General features: G+C 31.3%; 1 protein-coding gene across 1 annotated transcript; it reads left to right on the top strand.

The window, feature by feature from the left end:
• Nucleotides 1-17,893: 17,893 nt before the first annotated feature.
• LOC131594552 (cystathionine gamma-synthase 1, chloroplastic-like) lies at nt 17,894-23,859 on the top strand. Its single transcript, XM_058866722.1, has 10 exons — nt 17,894-18,218; nt 21,286-21,389; nt 21,512-21,585; nt 21,836-22,064; nt 22,320-22,523; nt 22,630-22,716; nt 22,873-22,980; nt 23,100-23,195; nt 23,359-23,477; nt 23,564-23,859. Exons 1-10 carry the CDS (start codon nt 17,939-17,941, stop codon nt 23,685-23,687), a joined length of 1,425 nt encoding a protein of 474 aa, XP_058722705.1. The 5' UTR covers nt 17,894-17,938; the 3' UTR covers nt 23,688-23,859.
• The last annotated feature ends 25 nt before the right edge of the window (nt 23,860-23,884 follow it).

A 23,884-nucleotide genomic window follows, 5' to 3' on the forward strand; every position in this document is an offset into this window, starting at 1 on the left:
TGAAATATAAGGAGGAAGAAGCTTACACAACAACTTCATACTTCTTGTATTTCTTCTCATTGTATCTCAAACTAGATGAAGTTTGTTGTCGTTGTTGTTTCTTCATTAACTAAAATGTGTTGTTCTTATTGAGTCCTACAATAACCATGAAAGTTATCAACATGTGAAAATGAAAACTTATTTGTCAACAGAGTATGAAAAACATTTTGTTTGTGAAGCTATGAAGAAGAAGTACAAGGTGGATGAAGTTTCCATCATAGCTTTTTGCTTCTTGTACTCTTTTCCATAACTATACAAACAATATGTACCATAGCCAAAGTATGGTCTTTGTTAAAGTAGTGAAGACGAATATGAAAAAATGAGAACAATTAATCAACAAAAACAACATGCAACAAATGAGATAATGGGGAACTATCTAACAATAAGATGTAAGAAGAACAATATCTTACCGTATGAAGCACAAGATTCACGACTAATGGCGAAGAATAAAAAGAGAAAAAAATTGGTGCTAGGGTTTCACTGTGAAAGAAACGGCGCTACTGTCAATAAGTGGGAGTTAATTCGCTTATATATGGGTAAATTATTTCACAACGGTTATCTACCAACTATATTGATAAGTATGTATTTATTATAAATATATCACAATGGAGGAACTTATCAACCGTAGTCATATCCCTTTAAGTTTTTATATATAAAAATAAATAAAAAAGAAAAGACGCACCTTAACATTTAAGGAATAACATATATGACAGCGCTGAGGTTCGAACCCATGAAAGCTTTATGGTTTTACCACAGTTGACTTCTCAACCGTTGTTATATAATTAATTGTTAATCAAAAAACAAAAATAATATGGTAGCGCCTTATTTTAGAGATGTCACCACGGTGTAGTGAAGAACCGTGGTGACCATGGCGTTGTTGTTTATGCGTTTTGTAGTAGTGATCCTGTCATAGATGCAACAATAGGACAAGAGAGGAAAAGATGGAGGTGAAATTCATCATGCCCTAAGCATGGATGGCACATGAGATCATGCTGACCCAACAACACACCACGCTTTGCTAGCTCGTCCCTTATTTGAAATCTGTTCGGAGGCAATCTCCAGTCAAAAGCTTTAATGTTACTGGGAACATTAGTGGACCAGAGTAGCTTAAAAACATCAGCCTTGTTATCTTTCAAATGAGGTCCACCAAACTCAATGCTAACCAATCTAGTATAAGTTGGCTTTATTGAGAAACTTAGAGCATCTCACCACCAGACAAAAGAATCAATTGAATCTGGATTTGGACTCACATTCATGATAATGTTATCAAGCTCTTCCCAAGCGCTAATATTAAAGTTCTTCGTTACAAAGTGCATCTGTCAAAAGCACTTTAAACTTGTATTTGAATTTTTTGTTCTTTTATACTTTGTATTAGTGTTGTAAGATGTAGTTAAATATTTGTTTTGGTGGGTATAGGTGTATATGTGTTGTAATAACTTTCATGTAGTGTTATTATCTTATTGTCTTTGACAATGGTCATAGTTTTTCTCTGATTTTGGAATTTTCACATTATGTCTTTGTGTTGTGATTGTTTTCTTTTATTTTCTCTTTGCTGGTTTTTCTCAACAATTGATATCAGAGATTTTGATTTGATTCAGGCATAACATTTCTTAGTATGTTTTGTGGTTGCAGATTTGTCTGATCTTCCACATCGGAAAAGAATTGTGGTGTTGTGAAAGAGTTGTTGAGTTGAAGTCACAAGTTCTGTTGTGCACTTTGGGTTAGAGAAAATTGATGAAATAAATGTTTTTGACCTGTGCAAAATTCAAGTCAAATATATGTTAATGCAATCAGTATTACACAAAGGGTTGCTTAGTGGTTAGTATATTAATATTGATTGACATTGATACAAAGTGTATTATCGTATTATGTCGCTGGTTGAAGAGCTTCTTACCAACATGAGAGTTGCATCATAAGATTTCAACCTGGTTTTTGACAGGTGAAATTCTTGGTCTGGTCTAGCTTTAAGTGAAATATATTTTTCGTGATAGAGCATATGATTGTCAGTGATGACAGTGTGAAATTATTGGAGTGGTTTAGCTAGTAAAATATATTCTTCTTGGTAAAGTATGATTATTCTTAAACTATAATTGTTGGTGAAAACAATATGAAAATTCTTGGAGTTATGTAGCCTTAAGTGACCATACTATTTATGGTGGAGTATGATAGTTCTCTTTGAACTACTATTGTCGGTGAAGACAATGAAAGATTATGTATTATTTTCAATCAAGGTTGAAATTGTTGGTACTGGTTGAAAATACATATGTTGATTAAGTCTTACATCGCTGAATTTTGTAAAAGAAAATAGAGTTTAAGGCTATATAAAAAATTCGAGTTCTTCATTACAAAATGCACTGGTCAAAAACACTTTAGTCTTGTATTTGTCTTCTTTTGTTGGTACTGGTTGAAAATACACATGTTGATTAAGTCTCACATCGCTTAATTTTGTAAAAGAAAATAGAGTTTAAGGCTATATAAAGGATTCGAGTTCTTCATTACAAAATGCATTGGTCAAAAACACTTTAAGCTTATATTTGTATTCTTTTATTCTCTTATATTCTTGTGTTGGAGTATTGTGAGATGTAGTTAAATATTTGTTGAGCGGTGTTAGTGTACTAAGGGGTCTGGGAATGGTTGATGGTAAATTATATGTTGTAATAATTTTCACATAGTCTTATTCTCTAGTTGTCATTTGACAATTATTATTTTTCTTCAATTTTAGAGTTTTCACGTTTATATCTTTGTAATGTGATTGTGTTCTTTTATTTTCTCTTTTCCAATTTCTCTCAACAACACATTCATAAAAAGTAAAAATAACTTCAAAGCCTTACCAAAAAAACCTTCTTAGATGAAAATTGAACCATGTTAACCATGTGTCCAATACAAAAAAAAAATGTTGAAAAAAATTTCATTATTTTGAAAAGTTTAAATAGAATACACTATTGAATACCAGATCAGTTCAAGCTTTTGTCGAGATCAAAGATCATTTCTAATAGAGAAAATAACCCAACAGTTCATGCGGGATGACTAACACCCGCCTTATCTACACGGACATATTATATAACACAAGGCATAAATCAGTATCTCGCTGACTCTTGAGATGAGCCATAAAAGACACAAGAAGATGCCTTAACATATCACGAATTGTTGGACATTTAACTCCACATACAAAAGGGGGTGAATTGTGGGGATTAGAAAAAGGATAGTTGAAAATATTTTGCTATCATTTTCAGAGTGTAAAAAAATTTTGTTAAAAAAAAATTAGAAATAGCAACGGAAAGTAAAAATGTAGAAAATAAAGAGTTAAGGGTAAGAGAAATGACAACAGAGAATTATACAGGTTTAGCCAAGAAGACATAGTCATGTCCCTAAGATTTGATCTTTGAGAGTATCCAATAATGCTTAAGAGTTTTTAGTAGATTAAACTCTCGAACCCCCTTATACAAGGAAAAGTAAAGTATTAGGATAAATTTCAACCAAACAAAGAATAATGAATTAAAGCTTTTAGACTTCCTTTTAAACAGCCGACTAGAGAGGTTAGTCTTCCTTCCAAACACCAAACTGAAAAGGTTAGTCTTCCTTCCAAACATAAACTTGAAGAGGTTAGCCCCCAAGCTAAACTGAGATTTTATACGGATGTATCTCGAACTAAACTAGAGTTTTGAAATGGATATCCTCTGAACCGATTTCTAGTTTTGAGCAGGATGACTATAAACCATGTTTAGATTTTAAATCGAGCTGATCTCGAACTAACTCGGGGTTTTGAACAGGTTAACCACTAAGATAGATGCCTTTACCCCTGAAACTTAAAATAAGGATAGTGTCCTCACTGTCATTATGATGCGCTCTAGATCATCAGAAAATAGAAAATAACTAACAGCAAACTAAAGATGATGGGTGGGAAATACCTGCTAGACTTGAATTCTGCTGTTTTTCCTAGTTAGCCGTGGTTTTTCCTCTCTCTTTATCTTCTTTTCTTTGTCCTTCTTCTTGCCTTCCTCCTTCTTCTTAGCCTTGGTTGGTGTACCCTATGACCCAACCTCCTCTTCCGAAACAACAATAAATTTTCCGTTGGATTTTTGTTTTGGAGAGGACTCAATAGTCCTCTATTGATATTTTGTTTGGGGCTTGGTGACATGTTCTATCACATTAGATGGTCATGTTTTCTTTTAACCTTTTTTGGAGTACTTGTCCTTAGGTGCACTAGTTCAGCTTTCTCTGGGATCTCAACAACTTCTGGCACACTAGTATTCTTCAAAGACTCCCAAGCGAGTCATTCTATATAGTATTCTCATAGCAGGTCATTCCAGCATAAATATTACTCCTAATATTCATACCTATGTTAAGACTCAATAACTCCTTATTCATGATCCATGAGATGTGATCATCAGTTTATCCATATAATAGTCTCAATGCATTAATGTTATCCCAATCACAATAAATCTCGACTACGGATACTTTAAGAATAGTGTTCTTATGTTTAATGAGATCTCATTATTAAGTCACACTTAACATTTCATTAAACGGACTAGCTATTCCAGGGACTCTATTATTTTAGAAAAACAAACATAATAAAGAAATGTCTTTTTAATTATTAATAAATAACTTAATACAAGTACTAAATTCTAATAAAACTATTGGCCTCTAGAGCTTACACCAACACTAATACACGAGTATAGTATTAGTGGCACAGTGATAGTGTTAGAAACCTTTGGACGAGTGGACTTATGGTATAGTTAGAAATCCACTAAGATGATTGTATCTCACCTCATGTTTAGTATTTTAGATTGTTCGGTCAAGGACAAAGTAAAAGTCAATATGGCCTAAAGGATTTGAAGACTTCGCCATATACTTTATGTTTTCGTTGTATATTCGATTGTAACTTTTGTATCAGCATCCTTCTTGTATATGTACTTTGATATAGTATTATGTACCATACATATATTGGATGTCACCTAGACACTATTATTGTACTCACTTCCATATATTAATACTTTGAATAGTATGTTTTCCATCGTTGAACCAGAAATGGAGGAGATCACAAAAGTTACAGCAAAACAAAGCTACGCGAGTGATTCTGTGATACAGCATTGTGGGTCAAAGATTGTGATCACTGTGCTTCTTGAATCGGAGATGTTGATCTTGAATAAACATTATTAATTAATGTTGATCTTGAATCGGTGTTGTTAATCTCTTATACGACGGTTTAAAGGGGGGCACCTGCATGATTAGCACTTCAATGTCCAAGTAACTTTAGGGTTCAAGATAACCGTAATGAGAATAGAGATTAGAGATTGTGTCATTGAAAACCCCCTGTGAAGGTATTTATACCATGGCCATGTTGGAGTAGGTTGGATAAATGGGCCTCATATTTTTTTGTCTTTGGCCGGTACAGAGCAGTGGGTCCTTGGGTCTTTGGTTGGCACGAAACAGCATGATTTTAGACGCATATTATTTAGAGTGTTACATTGATAATTTTTTAATTGATACATAGCAATTTTTTGCATTTTTAACGCATTTATAAAAAATCAGTATGAGTTTTTATCGAATTTTTAATAATTCAGTATATTTTTACTGGATTTTTTATAATCTGGTATATTTTTACCGAACTTTTGAAAATCCAGTAGTTCATATCCGGTAGGCCTATAACAAACGAAGTTAAGACTACCAGATTTTTTGAAAAATCCAGTATGTTTTATAATTCTCTAGATTTTTGGAAAGTTTAGTAGTTCATATTCGATAGACCTATAAAAAACAAAGTTAACACTAATGAATTTTTGATAAATCTAATAAGTTTTGTAGTTTTTTAGCATATTTGAAGAAACCCTTATAAATAATTTTTTTTAAAAAAATCTCTAATTTTATATCGGATATTTGAAAAATTCGGTGTAAAAAATATGATTTTACATCTATTTTTTAAAAATATCTGATATAAAATTGTAGATTTTTGAAAAAAAAATATGATTTTACATCAATTATATAAAGCCGTAAAATATATGTTTTCACGTCGGTTTTTCAAAAATTCGATAAAAAATCATTAATTTTTTAAAAATCTAATAAAATTCATAAATTCTCAAAAAATCGATAAAAACTCGAAATTTTGTCAAATATCCGGTGCATTTCACATAATTCAAGAAACACACTATACTCTAAAATGTAAAAGTTAAAAAAAACTATTATGATAAAAGCACTACTACCGAGGTGTCCGACCAAAAAATTGAGATGGGTAAGACAAAATTTCAAAGGAAATTTCTTTATGCACCCATATAGGGTGGAAAACATCCCTAATATTCCCAAAATACGCTTCAGATATGATATCCGAAGACACCATATTCACGTTTTTACTAGGGGTGGCAAAATGGATGGATTTGATGAATTTGGATTGGATTGTTAATGGATGGATCAAAACGATTCATTAATCCATTAACAATCCACTAAACTTTCTTTTGAAAAATCCAATCCAATCCATCCACCAAGGGATATAATCCATCCAATCCATCCATTAAGTATTTTTAATGGATGGATATCCATCCATCCGTAAAATTAACTTCGATATTTTTTTAAAAAAATTTCAATTAATTTTATGAAAACAATTTTTTTATGAAACTTTTTTTAAAATTTTTAAATTATAAATATTTATATCGGTATCTAATTCTAATCAACCAACGTCTTAATTAACTTAACTTTTTAATTAACTTTCTAATTTTAACCAACTAACTTCTCCATAAACTATTCTATTGAAAAGAAAATTAAAATTCAATGCATATACCAATTAAACAAATTTAACGTGAATGTTTAATTAAATAAATTCAATGCGTAACAATTAAGCAATTTTAATGTTAATACTAAACAAAGTCATTTAAGTATCAGCATCATTAATTTTGTTTAGGAGAAAACAAACCACCCTATGCATATTAAATTAAATCTATATGTAGTTTACTGTAGTATGTAAATAAAAAAAACAAATTGTTGAATATTTATGTCCTGATCCGTTCATTTTTTTAACATTAACATAGGAAAGAAAAACAAATGGCTGTGAATATTGTGAGAAACAAAAATGTTAAGGAATTGTTTAATTTTAGATATTGTGAGAAACAAAAATGTTAAGGAATTGTTTAATTTTAGATTTTTCATGTTTTTTAGTAAAAAGTTAATTTAATAAATAGTAGTAATAAACTAAAATCCAATGGGTTTATAAAATGAGATGGATGGATTGAATCCATCCATGTAGTTTTATGGATGGATTGGACTAATCCATTAAATTTGCTTTTTGTTTAATGGATGGATTGGATGGATAAATTATTGGATGGATTGGATGGATATTCTCTTAATGGATTTTATTGCCACCCCTAGTTTTTACTGATTTCATAAATGCATATCCCAAATAACCCATATCAAGGTTTTTTTCAGAAATGCATATGCGAAATCACCCTTTATCCATTTAAACATTAGATTTAATATGTCATGTTTTTTTTTCCAGAAATGCATATCCCAAAAAAACCCTTCATATACCTTTTTCCCTCCTTCACTATTTCATTCATTTTCTTTCAAACAAAACACAAACCCTCTCCAAAACCTCAACCAATTTCAATCATTTTTTCGTCTCCAAACCAAGTTTCATGTGGTTTATCATATCAAGGAGAGCATAGAAAGCTACAATTTGAGATAAAGTTATCTCATTCCATCTCTCATTTTATAGCATTGATTCTGATTTGTTGAAGAAGAAACAACGTCAGTTCGGAAATGTACTTCCAAAATCCACCAAACTTATTTCGGAAATGCATTTCCGAAATAAGGTCTATTATAGAATTCAAAAAAAAAAGTTTTGACATAATGATTGTTTTGTGCATATGATAGGTATGGCACATTCCGACAATATTGCTAGAGATGAGTTAAAAGTTCCGGAAGAGGTCAACAAAGATGCTAAGTCTAAAGAGTCGATTAACGATTAGCACGGTCCGACAATGACACTAGTAGAAGGCAAGCATTTGTTGTGATGAGATGTGAGAGGGATGGGAAGTATGTTCCAACAAATCGGAAGTTAAAACATGAGGTTATTTCGAAACTATCTATGTAATTTCGATTATTTATGATAAATCGATGTTTTTGTTGCTTTGTTTTTGTGTTATGCATCAGACATTATTTTGGATTTGCATCTCCGAATACTTTTTTTCCTAAAGATGGGGTTATTTCAGAAGTGCATATCCGAAGTCACCTTATTTTAAAAATAAAAATAAAGTCTTCGGATGTGTACATCCGAAATCACATTTTTTTAAGAAAAATGTGCACTTCCAAAATATAGAAGTATTTTAAGAATTTTACTGTGGATTTGTAAGAAACATGGGTGTAAAAAAAATTATCCAATTTCAAAATATGAACCAAAACTATTACCAGGCCTTTCTTCTGGCCCAATGAATCTCAAATACATATTGGGTTATCCACATTTTAAAAGGTTTTAGATGTAGTGTTTATTGCGTCGGATTGTATTTTTTTCTGGTACAGTTTATTTACAATTATTTAATATAGCAACATAAAATACTTATGATGATAGAAAGTAAACTATATTTAAAAATGAAACAATGCTTAAAATATAATACATTATTCTTTGTGGTGCAGTTTGGACGGTTTTGACGAAAAAATCATCAAAATCGCAAGAGAAAAAATCGTGCGATTTGGTTTGATTCGATTGGTTTTACAAAAAAACCAAATCAAACCAAACCAAACCAATGCGGTTTGCTTCGGTTCAGTTGGTTCGATTTTTTACAAATATGTTATTGAGTCATACATACACATTATATGATAACATAACTTTGTATTTAGATATTTATACACTATCAAATAACAACAAAACTTGTTATATTTTGACAACAGTTTTTCATTTAATATGTAAAAATTAAATTAGACAAAAGTAGAATAATAAACATAAAATAATAGCATAAAATAATATAAAAATTATTATGATGAATAAAAATAGAAGAGACGAGAGATTAGTGAAGATGAAAAAGAAAAAACAAAAAAGTTGAAAGATTAGATGCGATAAAAATGAAACTGAAATGCATTTGCATAAAAATGAGAAGGTGAAAAAGAAAGAATATAAGAGAGTAGAGATTAGAGAAGAAGAGAGAAGATGTATGTGGCAAAGAAGACGCGATGATGTTATTAGAGATTTGAGAAGATCGAGACTAAAATCATATGTGTAAGGATGAGAAAATTGTTCGTAATCATAAGGCTAATGTATAATAGGTTTAACCGTTTAAGTTTGGGTTGGATGTGAGTTAAATAAAAGTTATGTTGTAATATAACGCGGTTTGGTTCGGTTTACAAAATACAAATCGTAAACCAAACCGAACCGTGCGATTTTGTTAAAGATGACCCTAATAAATCTGAAGCAAATGCAGTATTTTGTGATTTCGGTTTGATTTGATTTAGTTTGTGATTTTCTATTAGGTTGGTTTGGTTTTGAAGACCCACTTTATTATTTTGAAATACTTTTTCAATTATAAACATATTATAGAATATAACTTCAAAAAGTTATTATGTAAAATAATTTCTAAATTTGTTTTGTTTTGTTGTGACAAATAGTTAGAAACAATTATTGAGTTTTGAAAAAGTTATTCATATTTAAAGTCACGTCTTACTTTTGTAAAAGTGTTTCTTTCACACCCCCATGCGAATGGCGAGGAAAGCATGAGACAATGAATTGAAGAGAGAGGCAAAATATAACAAGAGAAAAAAAATGAATGGAGTAAGCAACAAATTAAATATCACATAAATTCACACTCACGACTAAAAAAATTCATTACAAAATGGGTTTTTGGATAAAACCGAATCTAAAAAATTTTTAAAGATCTATTAATCAAACATTTTTTAAAATAATTATAATAAGCCAATATTCAATAAGAATCAATTATTATTCTCATTCTTTTAATTATCAAATTTTTAATTTAAAAGAAATATTCAAATACCATATGTTTTTAATCTCTTGAAATAGTCAAATGATATCCTAAATTCGTGACAAATGAAATAATATCAATGAAATAAACCAATACACATTTTCTACACAAAAAATGTCCGTGAAGATAATGTTTATGCTTATTTAGAAAGAGTCTCAAATTATACTACTACCTGTGTTTTTATTATATGCTACTTTATTAAAATTTATACTAAATGTTAAATTTTTTTATAATACCAATGAAACATTTTATTCATATGTTTGTCCATATCTTTAATCATCTATTATTTTCTCTTTTTTAAATTTATTTATTTTCAATATTATTAATTAAAAATTATTTTATAAATTATTTTTCTCATACAAAGTTAACTAACTATTCGTCTCAGATTAGTTTTTTTTTTCAATTTATGTAACTTTTAATGATTAAATAAATTCTATTTATTATTAATAATAGGCCGTTGATAGTTAGAAGAATTAATAAATAATAAATGTTGTTTTAATATTTTAAAGAAATAATTAATTTTAAACAAATGAAATTTTAAGAGTATTTTTTTTATTCGTGTGAAAGTGTAGGAGCTTATATAAAATACAAAAAGAGAAATTATTAAAGAGCTTAAACGTAATGCATTGTCGGTGTAAAATATTTTACACGACAACCTTTAAAAAGAAATTCTTCATATGTAATTTAAAGAAAAAGCCAAACATTTATAAAAATTAACGGTTATGATTTTATTAATAGTGTAAAACTGTTTTATATTGTCGATATATTTTTATTAAATTTATTATAAAATATCTCAACAAACAAAAAAAACCAATAATTTAATGATACGTTGCAATGTTTTCATCTTCAAGTATGATATGGATATGAACATGAATCTATGGTTAAATTACCTAAAATATTTAAACAATTCTCCTGATAAATATGCCTCGTGCCTAATCAATTTTGTAGAGAAGTAAAGTATTCTCTCACATAGGAAAATGACCACCCATGGAATAGTGATATTCCATCGATGTGATATATAGTCGACAATATAAGGATAAATGTCTAATCAAAAAATAGTTAAGATTATGTTATTTACTTTCTAAGAATGAAAGTGATATTGACTTAACAATTCAATTTAAGAGTAAAAAATATTTATTTTTTAATAAAGTTCGAATATTAAAGAAGATTAGTATACAAATAGAAGAGGGGATTAGGTCAAGATTCTCTTAATGTAAAAAAATATATAAAAAAAAATTCTTTTAGATAGTTTTATCTAATGACCAAAGTTAAGAGGTCAAAATAAGTGAAAATTTAGGTATGCGACTTATATTTGTAAAACAAGAATCTGCACAGTTAGTTCCTTCGCTAAGAATGTGAGTAATTATGAAGCACATGTTCAAAATAAGCCTAGAGCAAGCATGGCATCTGGCCCTAAGCTGCCAGGGAACTATGTCATAGTTAGATGGAGCAAAAATATTGGCCACAATGAGGGAATCAAATTCGACCCAAAGTTTAGACCAGCCTTCTCATTTGTAATTTCAACACATCTCATAACAGCCCAGAACACACAAAATAGAGAATTTATACAATTGATAGGTTTTGCAAAAGCCAAAAGAAACATACTCTTGTTGTTTTTGGATATGCCACCAGAGTCTCCAGCAAAAGGAATTTTAGTGAAGGCACCATCTACATTACATTTAATCCAATCCATATAAAGGGGACACCAAACAACTTCCTTGGTAAAAGGAGCTCTAGGGGGTAAATAAGAACATTAAATGCCTTAATGATGGAAAGATCTTCCAAAGAGCCCTTGAAGGTTAGGTTGATGTAACAGCCTATGACATCAACATGAGCCAAAATGTTATTGCAAACAAAATTGAAATTGGTGGTTTGGTTTTTAAACCTTCCGGTGTTTTGAGAAGACCAAATACTATTTAGTAGGAAGATGATGGCAGCTTTCAGTGTGATTGAGCATTGAGATTTAGGCTTATTGCATAAATCCCAAAGACAGTCGATTGATTGCAAAGGAATGCTCTTCCTAATTGTGTTATTGATCCAGTGCCAAAGCTTAATAGTAAAAACATAGTAAAAAAGCAGGTAGTAAGTTGCTTCTAGTCCACTCTTATAGAGTGGACACATGGAAGACATATAGAGGCATCTCCTTTCAAGCTGCTCGTTAGTTGGCACCTTGTTGTGCATGGTTCTCCATAAATGAAAACACTTGGAAGGTGGAGTATCTGCATTCCAAATGGTTTTGGAGCAAGTTAGCTTGGGAGCACCATGTTGCTTGAAGATATAAGGATCCTTGAGAGACATGGAGCCATGACTTGAGAGGGGTCAAATCAACTAGTTATTGCTCCTCTAAGGTATAAAATCAACAACTGCCACCTTGCATTCCAAAAAACAAAAAAGATCCCTCCAAGCCACAAGGAAAGCCTATGTATTATGTTGAAAGTAGTCTAAAATCTTGGAATTAAAACTCATGGAAGAATATTGATCATGACTTAAATCCAAAAAGTTGAGAAGAAGTTCTCTACGCCAATTGTCCTTCCAAAAATTGAATTTTGTGCCATCACCAACTAGCCAGCAAGAGTGATCTTTGATAGTATTGACCTCGGGCTTCATACCTTGCCAAATAGAAGAGCTAATACTATGAATGATCATTCCATAGCTTCTTATCACCCTTTCCTTAATTATGCAGGCCCAATCCTCGTCAGAATAAAGCAAGTCCCAGACAAGTTTAAGGTCATAAGCCTCATTACAAAATTGTAGAGATCTAAGACCAAGCCCGCCATTCTTCTTTTGCTTACAAAACTTTTTCCAATAAATAGTTACTAGTTTTCTTTTGTTAACCTCTCATCCCCAAATAAAGTTCCTAGAGGCTCTCTCAATGTCTTTGAGGAGAGAAGTTGGCCATGAGTAGACAGAGATGGAACGAGTGATCATTAAATGAATGACTTCTTATACCAAGAAAGATCTACCAGCAATAGAGATAAAAGAAGACTTACAAGCTATGAGTTTACCATTAATCTATAAGCAATAGGCTGAAGATGAAATTCCTTAACCCTCCCTTTAAAAATGAAAATTCCTAGAAAAATGAAGGGCATAATACCTCTACTAAAACCAATGTGTTGTACGATATAATTAGATCTAAAAGGACTCATACCACCAGCAAGATTAGTGGATTTGGAAGGCAAAAAACCTTACCTGAAATATCCGCACACTTGGAGAAGAGAGTGGTAAGGACTTGAATATTTGATCTTGCACATTTAATCATGAAGTGATCAAAGCTAAGCAAGGCATTCCTACCATGGTTTTGATGATGACAACCTATGGAGATGTAACATATCTTTAATGACAAACTATAAAGATATAATCTGACCTTAAAACATAAAGACAAGCAACTACTTCAAGCGATCAAAGATGCACAAGAAAGTTTGTCCAAGCTCTTCCTCTGATAAAGCTGAAGAGTTAGGGTTTAATAATCACATTAATATCCTCTAATGATGACGTCTAACTTGAAGGTATCTCAAGCCTCGTCTTGAAGAATACTCAATCAAGTGCTTATACGATTGGTGTATTCATAAAAGCCTCGAATCTTCAGAATGTGAAAGAGAAGAAGTGTGAAAGATTGCTTGATCGTATCCGAATGATCATTATTTTGTAAAAAAACGAGGGCTTTTTTCGTAAATTAATATGGATAAATCAAACACTCATTAAAACCATTTTTTAAAATCTCTATTTCTCAAAGAAAATAACCTAAAAATGTTTTGCAGCCTAGCTATATGAATTGAAAACTTTCATAATGATTAGGATATGTTTTTTGAAACTTTCATATCGATTTGATAAGAGAAAATTGAGTCCATAATCGATTGTGACAATGTCTTGATGAAGGGTAACAAATATGTATTAAATCTTTCTAAAATTGGAAAATATAATCGATTATTTAGGTCATCTAGTCGATTGGAATAAGGACCCGTTCGGTTGGCATAAGGATCCAGTCAATTGGACAATTAATTTTTCCCATGGATGGTTTTCTTTTTTGACCTGCCTTTAGTTTATAAGTAGAGGCATCTCCCTTAACTTTTTCACATCCATAAACGTGAGCTATCTAACTTTCCTTACTCTCTCTAAAATATTTTTCTCTTTCTCTATCATTAATTTAGCCATATTGCTTCGAGAAATTTCTTGTGTTTAAGTGAGGAAATTTGTTATGGAAAGGTTAATATTATAAATTCACCAAGAATTACTTTTCCTTTTAAGTAAATATCTCTTCCGTTGGACGTGAGACTTCACACACAAAATGGGGTGAATTGAGTGATTTGGAAAAATGTGGTTTTGAAAACTTTTGGGAAATAAAATCAGAGTTCAAAATAGAGTAAATATAAAAATGAAACCTTTTCGCAAATGAGTATGATTTATCCATTGTTACACGAAACAAACTAATGTATCATCCTCCAAGTGCGAACAATAAGTAATGTTTAACCACTCAATGTGATTTAAGCATCATTCTTTAAAAGCAACCAACAAGTTCATGGTTTTTTACCACGGACTACGAGGCTCTGATTTTCCCATCGCACATGAGAATACGTAGCCACGGGATTTTGAAATCTTGGTGAACAAAATAATAAAAACCTAAATAAAACTTTTCTTTCTTTCTTTTGCAAAGTATTTAGAAGATCACAAATAAACACCATTCTAACACTCTTTCGTTAAACTAACTAAATGAGTCTCGTTGAGTACAACGAATGCGAGAGGTGATAATATCTTCCCTTAGCATAACCGACTCCCGAACCCGTATTGGTTTTGATAACCATTTTTCATGGGTTTTATCTATATTTTCCCTTCCTCTAGAATAAATAAAGTTCGGTGGCGACTTTGTTGTATTTTAAGCGTTCCTTACGCTCGGGTATTTTTCGCGCCGCGACATAGGGCTTCTTCACTTGTGAGCGTGCCTTTTAAGACGTACGCGTTGTCTTGGAGGAATTTCGAGCCGTTCGGATGTGGCTTTAGTTGGAACATGCTGGCGTAAGCGAAGCATTAGCTTAGTTTGATGTATCAGTGTGTTGGATTTGTACTGGTGAGACATGAGCTCAGCTTTGGGTGTTTCTGTTTTAAGGTGCACCTATAATGATTTAGCATGTAACTAGCTAGGAAAAACTATGCTTTGGATCATATTCCTTACGCTCGAGTATTTTTTGCGCCGCGACATAGGGCTGCTTCACTTGTGAGCGTGCCTCTTAAGATGTACGCGTTGTTTTGGAGGAATTTCGAGCCGTTCGGATGTGGCTTTATTGGGAACACACTGGCGTAAGTGAAGCATTAGCTTATTTTGATGTATCTGTGTGTTGGATTTGTACTGGTGAGACATGAGCTCAGCTTTGGGTGTTTACGTTTTAAGGTGCACCTTTAATGATTTAGCATGGAACTGGCTAGGAAAAACTATACTTTGTATCATATTCATAGGAATAAAGCATGAGTCTGATTAAATATGGTTATGTTTTGAATCATACTTAAAGATGAGGGACATGAAAACCAGCTAGATGCGACCATGCTTTTTGAAATGTGCTACACATAACATAGGATTATTCCCCGGCCAAGGGTAAAGGATCCCCGTCCCTCTCTGTGAGGTGCTAGCAATGGACGTCTCCAAGCTCCACTACTCATGTTCCATGGATTGGCTAATCCGAAGGAGGGTGAGCCAGCTACGCATGATTGCATTTAGTTCTTTGATAAGGGTATTTGAATGTTGTATTCGCACGTTCAAAATGTCTCTGATAGCACCCCCGAGGGAATTGGTTGTTGTAGTCAGAGGTGCAAAGCGTCTCGGACAGTCCCCCTGGATTTTGAAGGCACCAAGAAACTAAGGAGAATTCATTGTTGTGGTCGGACATGCAAAGCATCTCCAAAAACACAATTGGATTATGAAGATATGCAAGGTGATATAAGGAATAGATTATTATAGTCGTATGTGTAAAGCGTCTCCGACAGCACCCCTGGATTCTGAAGACGCGCAAGAGGCTGTGGGGAATTAATTGATGTAGTCATACGGGCAAAGCATCCCCAATATCACCCCTAAAATTATAACGCACGCATCTCTGATAGCACCCATAGAAACTAGAGGCACGTTCAGTGCTTAGGGGATTTGAGTGCTTTGGTCGAACGTGCAAAGCATCTCCGACACCACCCCTGAACATTGAAGGAGCGCACGATATCGAGGGGATTTGATTGCTTTGGTTGGATGTACAAAGCATCTCCAACAACACCCCTAGAAACTGAAGGCATGCTCGGAGCTAAGGAATTTGATTTCTTTGGTCGGACGTGCAAAGTGTCTTCGACAAGACCCCTGAAATCTAGAGGTGCGCTCGTTGCTGATTGGATTTGATTGCTTTGGTCGGACATGCAAAGAGTCTCCGAAAACAACCTTGGAAACTATAGGACTGCTCAAAGCTGCGGAGATTTGATTGCTTTGGTCAGACGTGCAAAGCGTCTCTGGCAGAACCCTTGGAAACTTTAAGTTGGGCACCAACTGCATTGATTGTACCCCTGTGCGTTTGTCTGGAACCCGATTCTGATTGTTACGATGATGAGACATCTGACGCGAGGTTTTCACATTAGTGAGATACCCGACGTGAGTCGGATGTGAGACCATTTGAGCGGAGGTGGTCTCGGAATATTGCTCGGCTGGAGGCGAGATGAGACTTGATTGATTCCGGCTCCGTGAATATGAATGTGTGGGGATTCATCGACTGGATGATCCAAGGGTTTGGGATCGAGACTTCTGGTCATTAGAAATGCAATAGAATTGGATCCCAACCTAAGGATGTCTGATGGTTTCATCTCTCGGTGGAGCAAGATCGAGATGAGCGATCAATCAGAGTCGGATCAGAATTTTGCAAACTTTGTCGTTGCAGAACCGAGACCTTGGCTTCGGGGAACCTCAATTTTTTTCGGAGACGCTTTCAAATTCAAATTTGAGAATCAAACTTGACCTCGTGGAAATCGCAGGAATCGAAAGTGGATTCTCACAAATGGCGCCACTGTTCCATTACAAAACCAAAAATGAAATGGAGAAGATTGCGGAAATTACGACGAAGCGAAGCTTCCTCTGTGATTTTGTGATGCAATATCGTTGATCGGAGATTGCGATCACGATGCTTCTTGAACAAAAAACCTTGATCTTGAATCAACGTTGTTAATCAATGTTGACCATGAATTGATGTTGCTAATCTCCTTTACGACGGTTCAATAAAGAGTACCTGCATGGTTAACACTTCAAAATTCAAATCAATTTAGAGTTCAAAATAATCATATTGAAATGGAAATTAGAGATTATGTACTTAAAAAAATCTTTGTAAAAGTATTTATACTTTAGACTTAATATAGCAGGTTTAATAAATGGACATTGTGCTATTAGACCTTTAACTGATGTGGAGCAGTGTGATGTGGAGCAGTGTATCCTTGGATCTTAGACCGACAAAATTTTCTTTTTCTTTTTTCTTTCTTTCTTTTTCTCGTTTTTTTGGAGGTAAGGTATATAGTCCCTCTTTTTACATCATTTTTCTTTTTATTTACATATTTATGAGATATGGACATAATACTGAGAAGAAATGATAATTCAACATAGTTGAGATATTTAATCACTTCTCCTTAAATTTCTTAACTCAAGATCATTTCTATTAAGCATGTCAAACACTAAATTTCAATATTTAATGGAATGTCACATATTAAAATTTAAATATATCTTCCAATTGAATATAAAGTTGCATACATATAAAAGAAAAATCTTCTAATTAGAATTTCATTTTCCTTGTAATTATTGATTTGATGAGATTACCAAATAGGAAAGATTTTGTCTTTTCCCTACCATTTGTTATATATAGCAACGTAGTGCCATTTTGAATTACCAAGTTCATCAAACACTTATTACAACAAAAAACAGAGGCAAATATATCAAATTAGCAATGAGTGCTTGTGATTTTTCAGCTGCGTTCACAACGACGCCGTTTCGCCATCTTTCTTCAACTAGCTACTTAACGACGTCGTCTAAGTTCTGCTTAAAGCAGCAGCGTCATGTCAGCAAGCGTGGAGTTAGAATTGCTGCGTCGTCGTTGTGGCCGAACACAGACTCAACCGTATCTCCACCGTCGCCGGCGGAATCAAATGGAGCTTTGGAGGTTAACGGCGCCGTTGATAAATCTTACTCGTTTTTGAAAGGCGATGGTTCAAAAACAGTTCATGCTGGTAACTTTTTAGTAACTTTTTCTTATTAAGTGGATGTTTTATTTTATTGAATAATAATAATAATAATAATAATAATAATAATAATAATAATAATAATAATAATAATAATAATAATAATAATAATAATAATAATAATAATAATAATAATAATAATGAAAATTGGATTTTATCTACTAGAAATGTGTCAAATTACCATTTTTAGTGTATCGTTCCGTCGAGCCACATATATAATAGAATGAAAGGATATGATTGTGTCGTCTTTGAGAACGTGTAAGGCGGGCTACTATACAAAGTTTCAAGATTTTCACAGTTAAATTGTATTTAAATAAGGCCTCCTAAATTTTTGTTTGATTAAATAGGGCTTCTAATTATTTTTTTATGGTTAAATCATGAATCACCTACACATAGGGGTGGGAATAGGTTGGGCCGAGTTAGACTTTGACAAGCCTGAGCCTAACCTATAATTGTTAAACCTAAGTCTGACCTGCGGTCTATCATAGACTTATTTTTAGGCCTGAGTCTGACCTTTTTGAAGGTCTCTTTGGCCTACTAGCCTACATATTTTATTTGAATATTTATAAATAAGCAATTCAACTAATGGTTAAATCGACTAACAAATTAAAATATCAATGAAACTAAATGCTTGTTTGCATTTACTTATTTAAGTTTACCTATTAACATAAATTTTGTGTTAGTATTTATTTAAGAGAACTTATGAATAACTAATGACATTGTTCATAAGCTTTTTTCACCTTATCTTCATATTTTTTTCAAGATAACTAGATTTATTTTTGTATTTTATTTTAAAGTACAAATAAAATATAACAACAATAAATTTATACTTATTTATTTAAATATGTCAGCCTGATAGATCTATCTTTTTTAACTAAATAGACTTATAAAAAAGCCTATGCCTTTTCTGCTTAAAAAAAAAAAAAACTTAGTTTGGCCTGAGCTTGTTAAGGCTAGGTCGTCTGCTCCTGTTAGTCGGTCTGACTTATTCCCATCCCTATCTACACAAGACCTCAAAAAACTTATGTCGACCTTGAAAAGTGAGCAACTTAAACTTTTTTTAATAATAAAATCAATCTTCCTAAAAATTATATTCATTACTTTAAAAAATACAACATTATCATCCATGTGTATATAAATTCTCTAAAAAAATCTACTCCCCCTCATACTAAAAAACCCAAAAATAAGTCATAACAGTTATGTTATTATTTAAAGTTTGGAAACTCTATAAGGAACCACATGTTCTCTAAACATGTCCCAACTTATCTCACGACAAATATGACAAACATAATCAATAAAAAAAATCATAACATGATATTTATAAATAGAAGAAAATCTTGCATGAAAACAACCATAAATTTACATTTTTAGGAATAATCAATAAAAAGTGAAAAAAAATTTAATTTATTCAAATTTTAATTTTTTTTTTATTTGAATTTATGGGGTGGGTGCGTGCGATTATAAAAAAGAGAGAAAATCTTATATTTATTTTTAAATTAACTAAAATTTTGTGATTGATTATGTGTAAGAGAATTTCTTATATTCGCGTCTACTTAATAATTTTCTTATAAATAGTACGTTACTCTAGGAAAATACTTACATAGACACAACCCCAACACCTGTACTTACACACAACCAATCACTTTTTTTTTATTAATTAAAAATTAAAAGTAAAATTGTCTCTCTCCTCTTTTATCTCAACCACCCCCATGATGCCAATTAAAAACGAAATTAAAATTTTAAAAAATTTATATTCTCTCTCTTTTCATTGGTTATTCCTAAAACTTTGGGTTTAGGTTCCTATCCATGCAAGTATTTCTCGTTACTCTATCAAATCCATTTATTCGATTACTCTATCAATAAGAATAGTTAAAAGAAAATCATCAACATGTACTACTTGCAACGAACCAAAACTTCTTTCCATCATGTACTAATGTCAAATGGGTTAAACCCCCTCCCGATCATAATTGTGGAGAATTAAACTGTAGTTTGCCCTACTAAATTCAGCGTCAATCATCACTAAACCAGCTAACGATAAGTTAAACAATTTTATTTAAAAAAGGCACTCATCAGCTAGAAGCATAAAAATATAATAAATGAATAAAAACCTTTTTAGTTCATTATCTTTATACTTCTCATGTAACTTGTTCAAACATAAGTTTTTATTTTAAGGTTAGTTCATTATCTTTATACTCTCATGTAACTTGTTCAAACATAAGATTTTATTTTAAGGTTAAATATGTTTTTGATCTTTATAAAATATTAAATTTAATTTTTGTCTCTATAAAAATAAATGACATGTTTTATTTACTACAAAATTATTACGCACGTGATTTTAGTTTTTTTTGTTAAATCAATGTGTATTTTTGAATGATTATTTTACAGACATGTTTTAACGGTTTTAAAAAATTTCTTAAAAAAAACTTAAAATTTGATTTCTAAGTCGAATTTTTTGTTACTTTTATCATTATTTTTTAAACGTTAAAAAATTCATATTTAATTCTTTCATTTTAAAAAATTCTAAAATTTTATAAATAAATTTTTATAGTATTCTAAACATGTATGAAAAAAATTATCCAAAAATTTAAAATTTAAAGAATAATTAAATAATTTTAAATTTTAAAAAAATAGTAGAGACTAAAACTGCATACATACAATTTTTTTAAGAACTAAAATATATTAATTTTTTAATAGAATTTAAAAATAAAATTTAAAATATTTATACCGATCAAAAATATATTAATTTTTTAATAAAATTTAAAAGTTAAAGTGAAATCAAACCAAAATCTAAGCTATCCATCAAATTCTAACAGTTCACTTTATCACTTTTTTTTTATGATAAATTTTGAAAAATTCTTTAACAATTAAATAAAAAATAACTACATTTGAAAGAAAAGGTTAAGGTCCAAGAAGGCCCATATGTATATAGCACAGGGAAACACAATGGCCGAATAGCTTCTATCCACACCCAATATTAATTTGACAAGACAAATTTAGCAAAATAATAATCCAACTCTTTTGAGGTAATTATTTTTTTTTTTTTTGATTAATGCAGCTGAGAGATTAGGTCGAGGCATAGTTACAGATGCAATCACTACTCCTGTGGTGAACACTTCTGTCTACTTTTTTAAGAAAACTGCTGATCTTATTGATTGGAAGGTATTTTTTCATTTTATAAAGTTATTGATTTATAAAAATTAATAATTGTATAAAAAAATTATATAATTTTTGTTTTGTTTAAAAATAAATTGTATAATTGTGATTCTTTGAAATTTTATTAGGAAAAAAGACAATTTAGCTACGAATATGGACGATATGGAAATCCAACAACAACAGTTTTAGAGGAGAAGATGAGGTTTGTCTTAACAAATTTTATTTTTAATATAGTTTAATGCCCCATTTACTCTTAAAAAAATTTTATTTTAAAAAAAAAAATACATAATCACTTATTTTTTGATAAAATCATATTAAATATTAGAAGTGGACAATTTTGTATATTTTTTAAAATAATAAAAATATTTTAAAATGAACTATTTTTATTAAAGTGATTTTAAATATATTCATATACATAAACATGCAACAAATTTATGTAATAATAAAAACAGTGCATTGGAGGGAGCTGAATCGACACTGTTCCTAGCATCTGGGATGTGTACAAGCTCTGTTATGTTCTTGGCACTTGTTCCAGCTGGAGGACATATTGTTACAACAACTGATTGCTATAGAAGAACAAGAATATTCATTGCCAACATGCTTCCTAAAATGGGAATTACAGCCACCATAATTGATCCAGCTGATGTTGATGCCTTAGAAGCTGCATTGGAAAATAACAAGGTGAGTTTATCGATTTCCATATTGATAGTTTATTGCTGATGACCGATAATTTACAATGGATGATCAGTAGCTCATAAGTTAGCTCGTCGTTTATAGCTAATGACTTTAACGGATAGTTTATAGCAGATGAGTAATAACTGATAAATTAGCTGATAGTTTATAGTTGATAACAAATTAGCTGATAGTTTATAGTTGATGACTGATAATTGATGACGAATGGTTTATAATTGAGGATTGATTTCGAAATATTTGTAGGTTTCATTGTTCTTTACTGAGACACCAACAAATCCATTCCAAAGATGTGTTGATATTAAGCTTGTTTCAGAGCTTTGTCATAGAAAAGGAGCTTTGGTTTGCATTGATGGAACATTTGCTACACCTATTAATCAAAAACCTCTTTCTCTTGGAGCTGATCTTGTTGTCAATTCTGCAACAAAATACATTGCTGGACACCATGATGCAAGTCATTTCAATCTTTAGAAATTTATTTATTTATTTATTTATTTTTCTTTATTATTATATATATTTTTAATGATAAATAACATTCTTTCCTATTATTTTTTAGGTTCTTGCTGGTTGCATAAGTGGTTCAGAAAAGTTGATTTCAAAAGTTCGAAGTTTTCACTTCATTTTGGGCGGTACTCTTAGTCCGGTATATGTTTTTATTGAATCGTGATCTTTATCTCAGTGTTATAATTTAATAATTTGGCTACGAATAGATTTTATATAAGATTTTGATTTCGAATTCGAGTCACTAGAATCAAACATGTTTGAGATTTTTGTAATGTGAAATATTTATGTTAAACAGAGTTCTGCATACCTAGTCATTAGAGGTATGAAAACCTTGCAACTTCGTGTACAACATCAAAATTCAACAGCATTGAAGCTAGCCAAACTCTTAGAGACACATCCTAAGGTATATATATGTTAATAATAAGATTTTACAATTTTGATTATTTTTAGTACACTTAATTAATAATTTGGTTTATGTTGAAAGTTGTAAACATTCAATTGTTTGATTAATATTATTTGCAGGTGACACGAGTGTATTATCCGGGCTTACCAAGTCATCCTGAATATGCTCTCGCAAAGAGGCAAATGTTTGGATTTGGTGGTGTTGTTTGTTTCGATGTAGGGTTTGTTCTTTTGTTGAGATTTGCACTTGTTTGACTTTTCTAAAATGAATAGTTTATGATTTTGAGAATCATCTAATCATATCATTTTGTAAATTTTTGTTTACATATTAATAGTAAGTATTTGTCGAGATATTAACATGGTGTTTCTAATGATGCAGATTGATGGAGATATAATGAGGACTATAAAATTTGTTGATGCATTAAAAATTCCATACATTGCTCCATCTTTTGGTGGTGTTGAGAGTGTTGTGAATCAGCCTGCAATTATGTCTTATTGGTATATGCTTAAATCCTTTTAACTAGTTTAACACAATTAGTTAAATTTGAAATTTTAATAATTTTTTTTATTGTATTTTGCTATAGGGATCTTCCAAGGAAAGAGAGGGAAAAATATAGAATTTGGGATAACACTGTTCGTCTCTGCGTAGGAGTTGAGGACTATGAAGATTTAAAGAATGATATCTTACAAGCTCTTGAGGTTATATAAGACCGTAATCATCTTTTTTGTAATGTTTTCTCAGCCTCCTCTTTTTGTGACACGTCTATTAAGATAATATGTAACATCCAAACTTTAAGTTCAAGATATGTGTAATGTGTGACATAATGTCAATTTAAATATTGTATGATACCAATAAATATGGTTACATTTTATGTGTCAATATTGTGTCTATGTTTGTTTTAATG

Source organism: Vicia villosa, linkage group LG4 (genome assembly GCF_029867415.1).
Source record: "Vicia villosa cultivar HV-30 ecotype Madison, WI linkage group LG4, Vvil1.0, whole genome shotgun sequence".
NCBI lineage: Eukaryota > Viridiplantae > Streptophyta > Magnoliopsida > Fabales > Fabaceae > Vicia > Vicia villosa.

Excerpts from the sequence above, each read along its gene's own strand:
- LOC131594552 (XM_058866722.1), top strand. The coding sequence starts at position 17,939 with ATGAGTGCTTGTGATTTTTCAGCTGCGTTCACAACGACGCCGTTTCGC. Across the intron at positions 22,524-22,629 it reads ACATTGCTGGACACCATGAT|GTTCTTGCTGGTTGCATAAG; the intron begins GCAAGTCATTTC and ends ATTATTTTTTAG. Across the intron at positions 23,478-23,563 it reads CCTGCAATTATGTCTTATTG|GGATCTTCCAAGGAAAGAGA; the intron begins GTATATGCTTAA and ends ATTTTGCTATAG.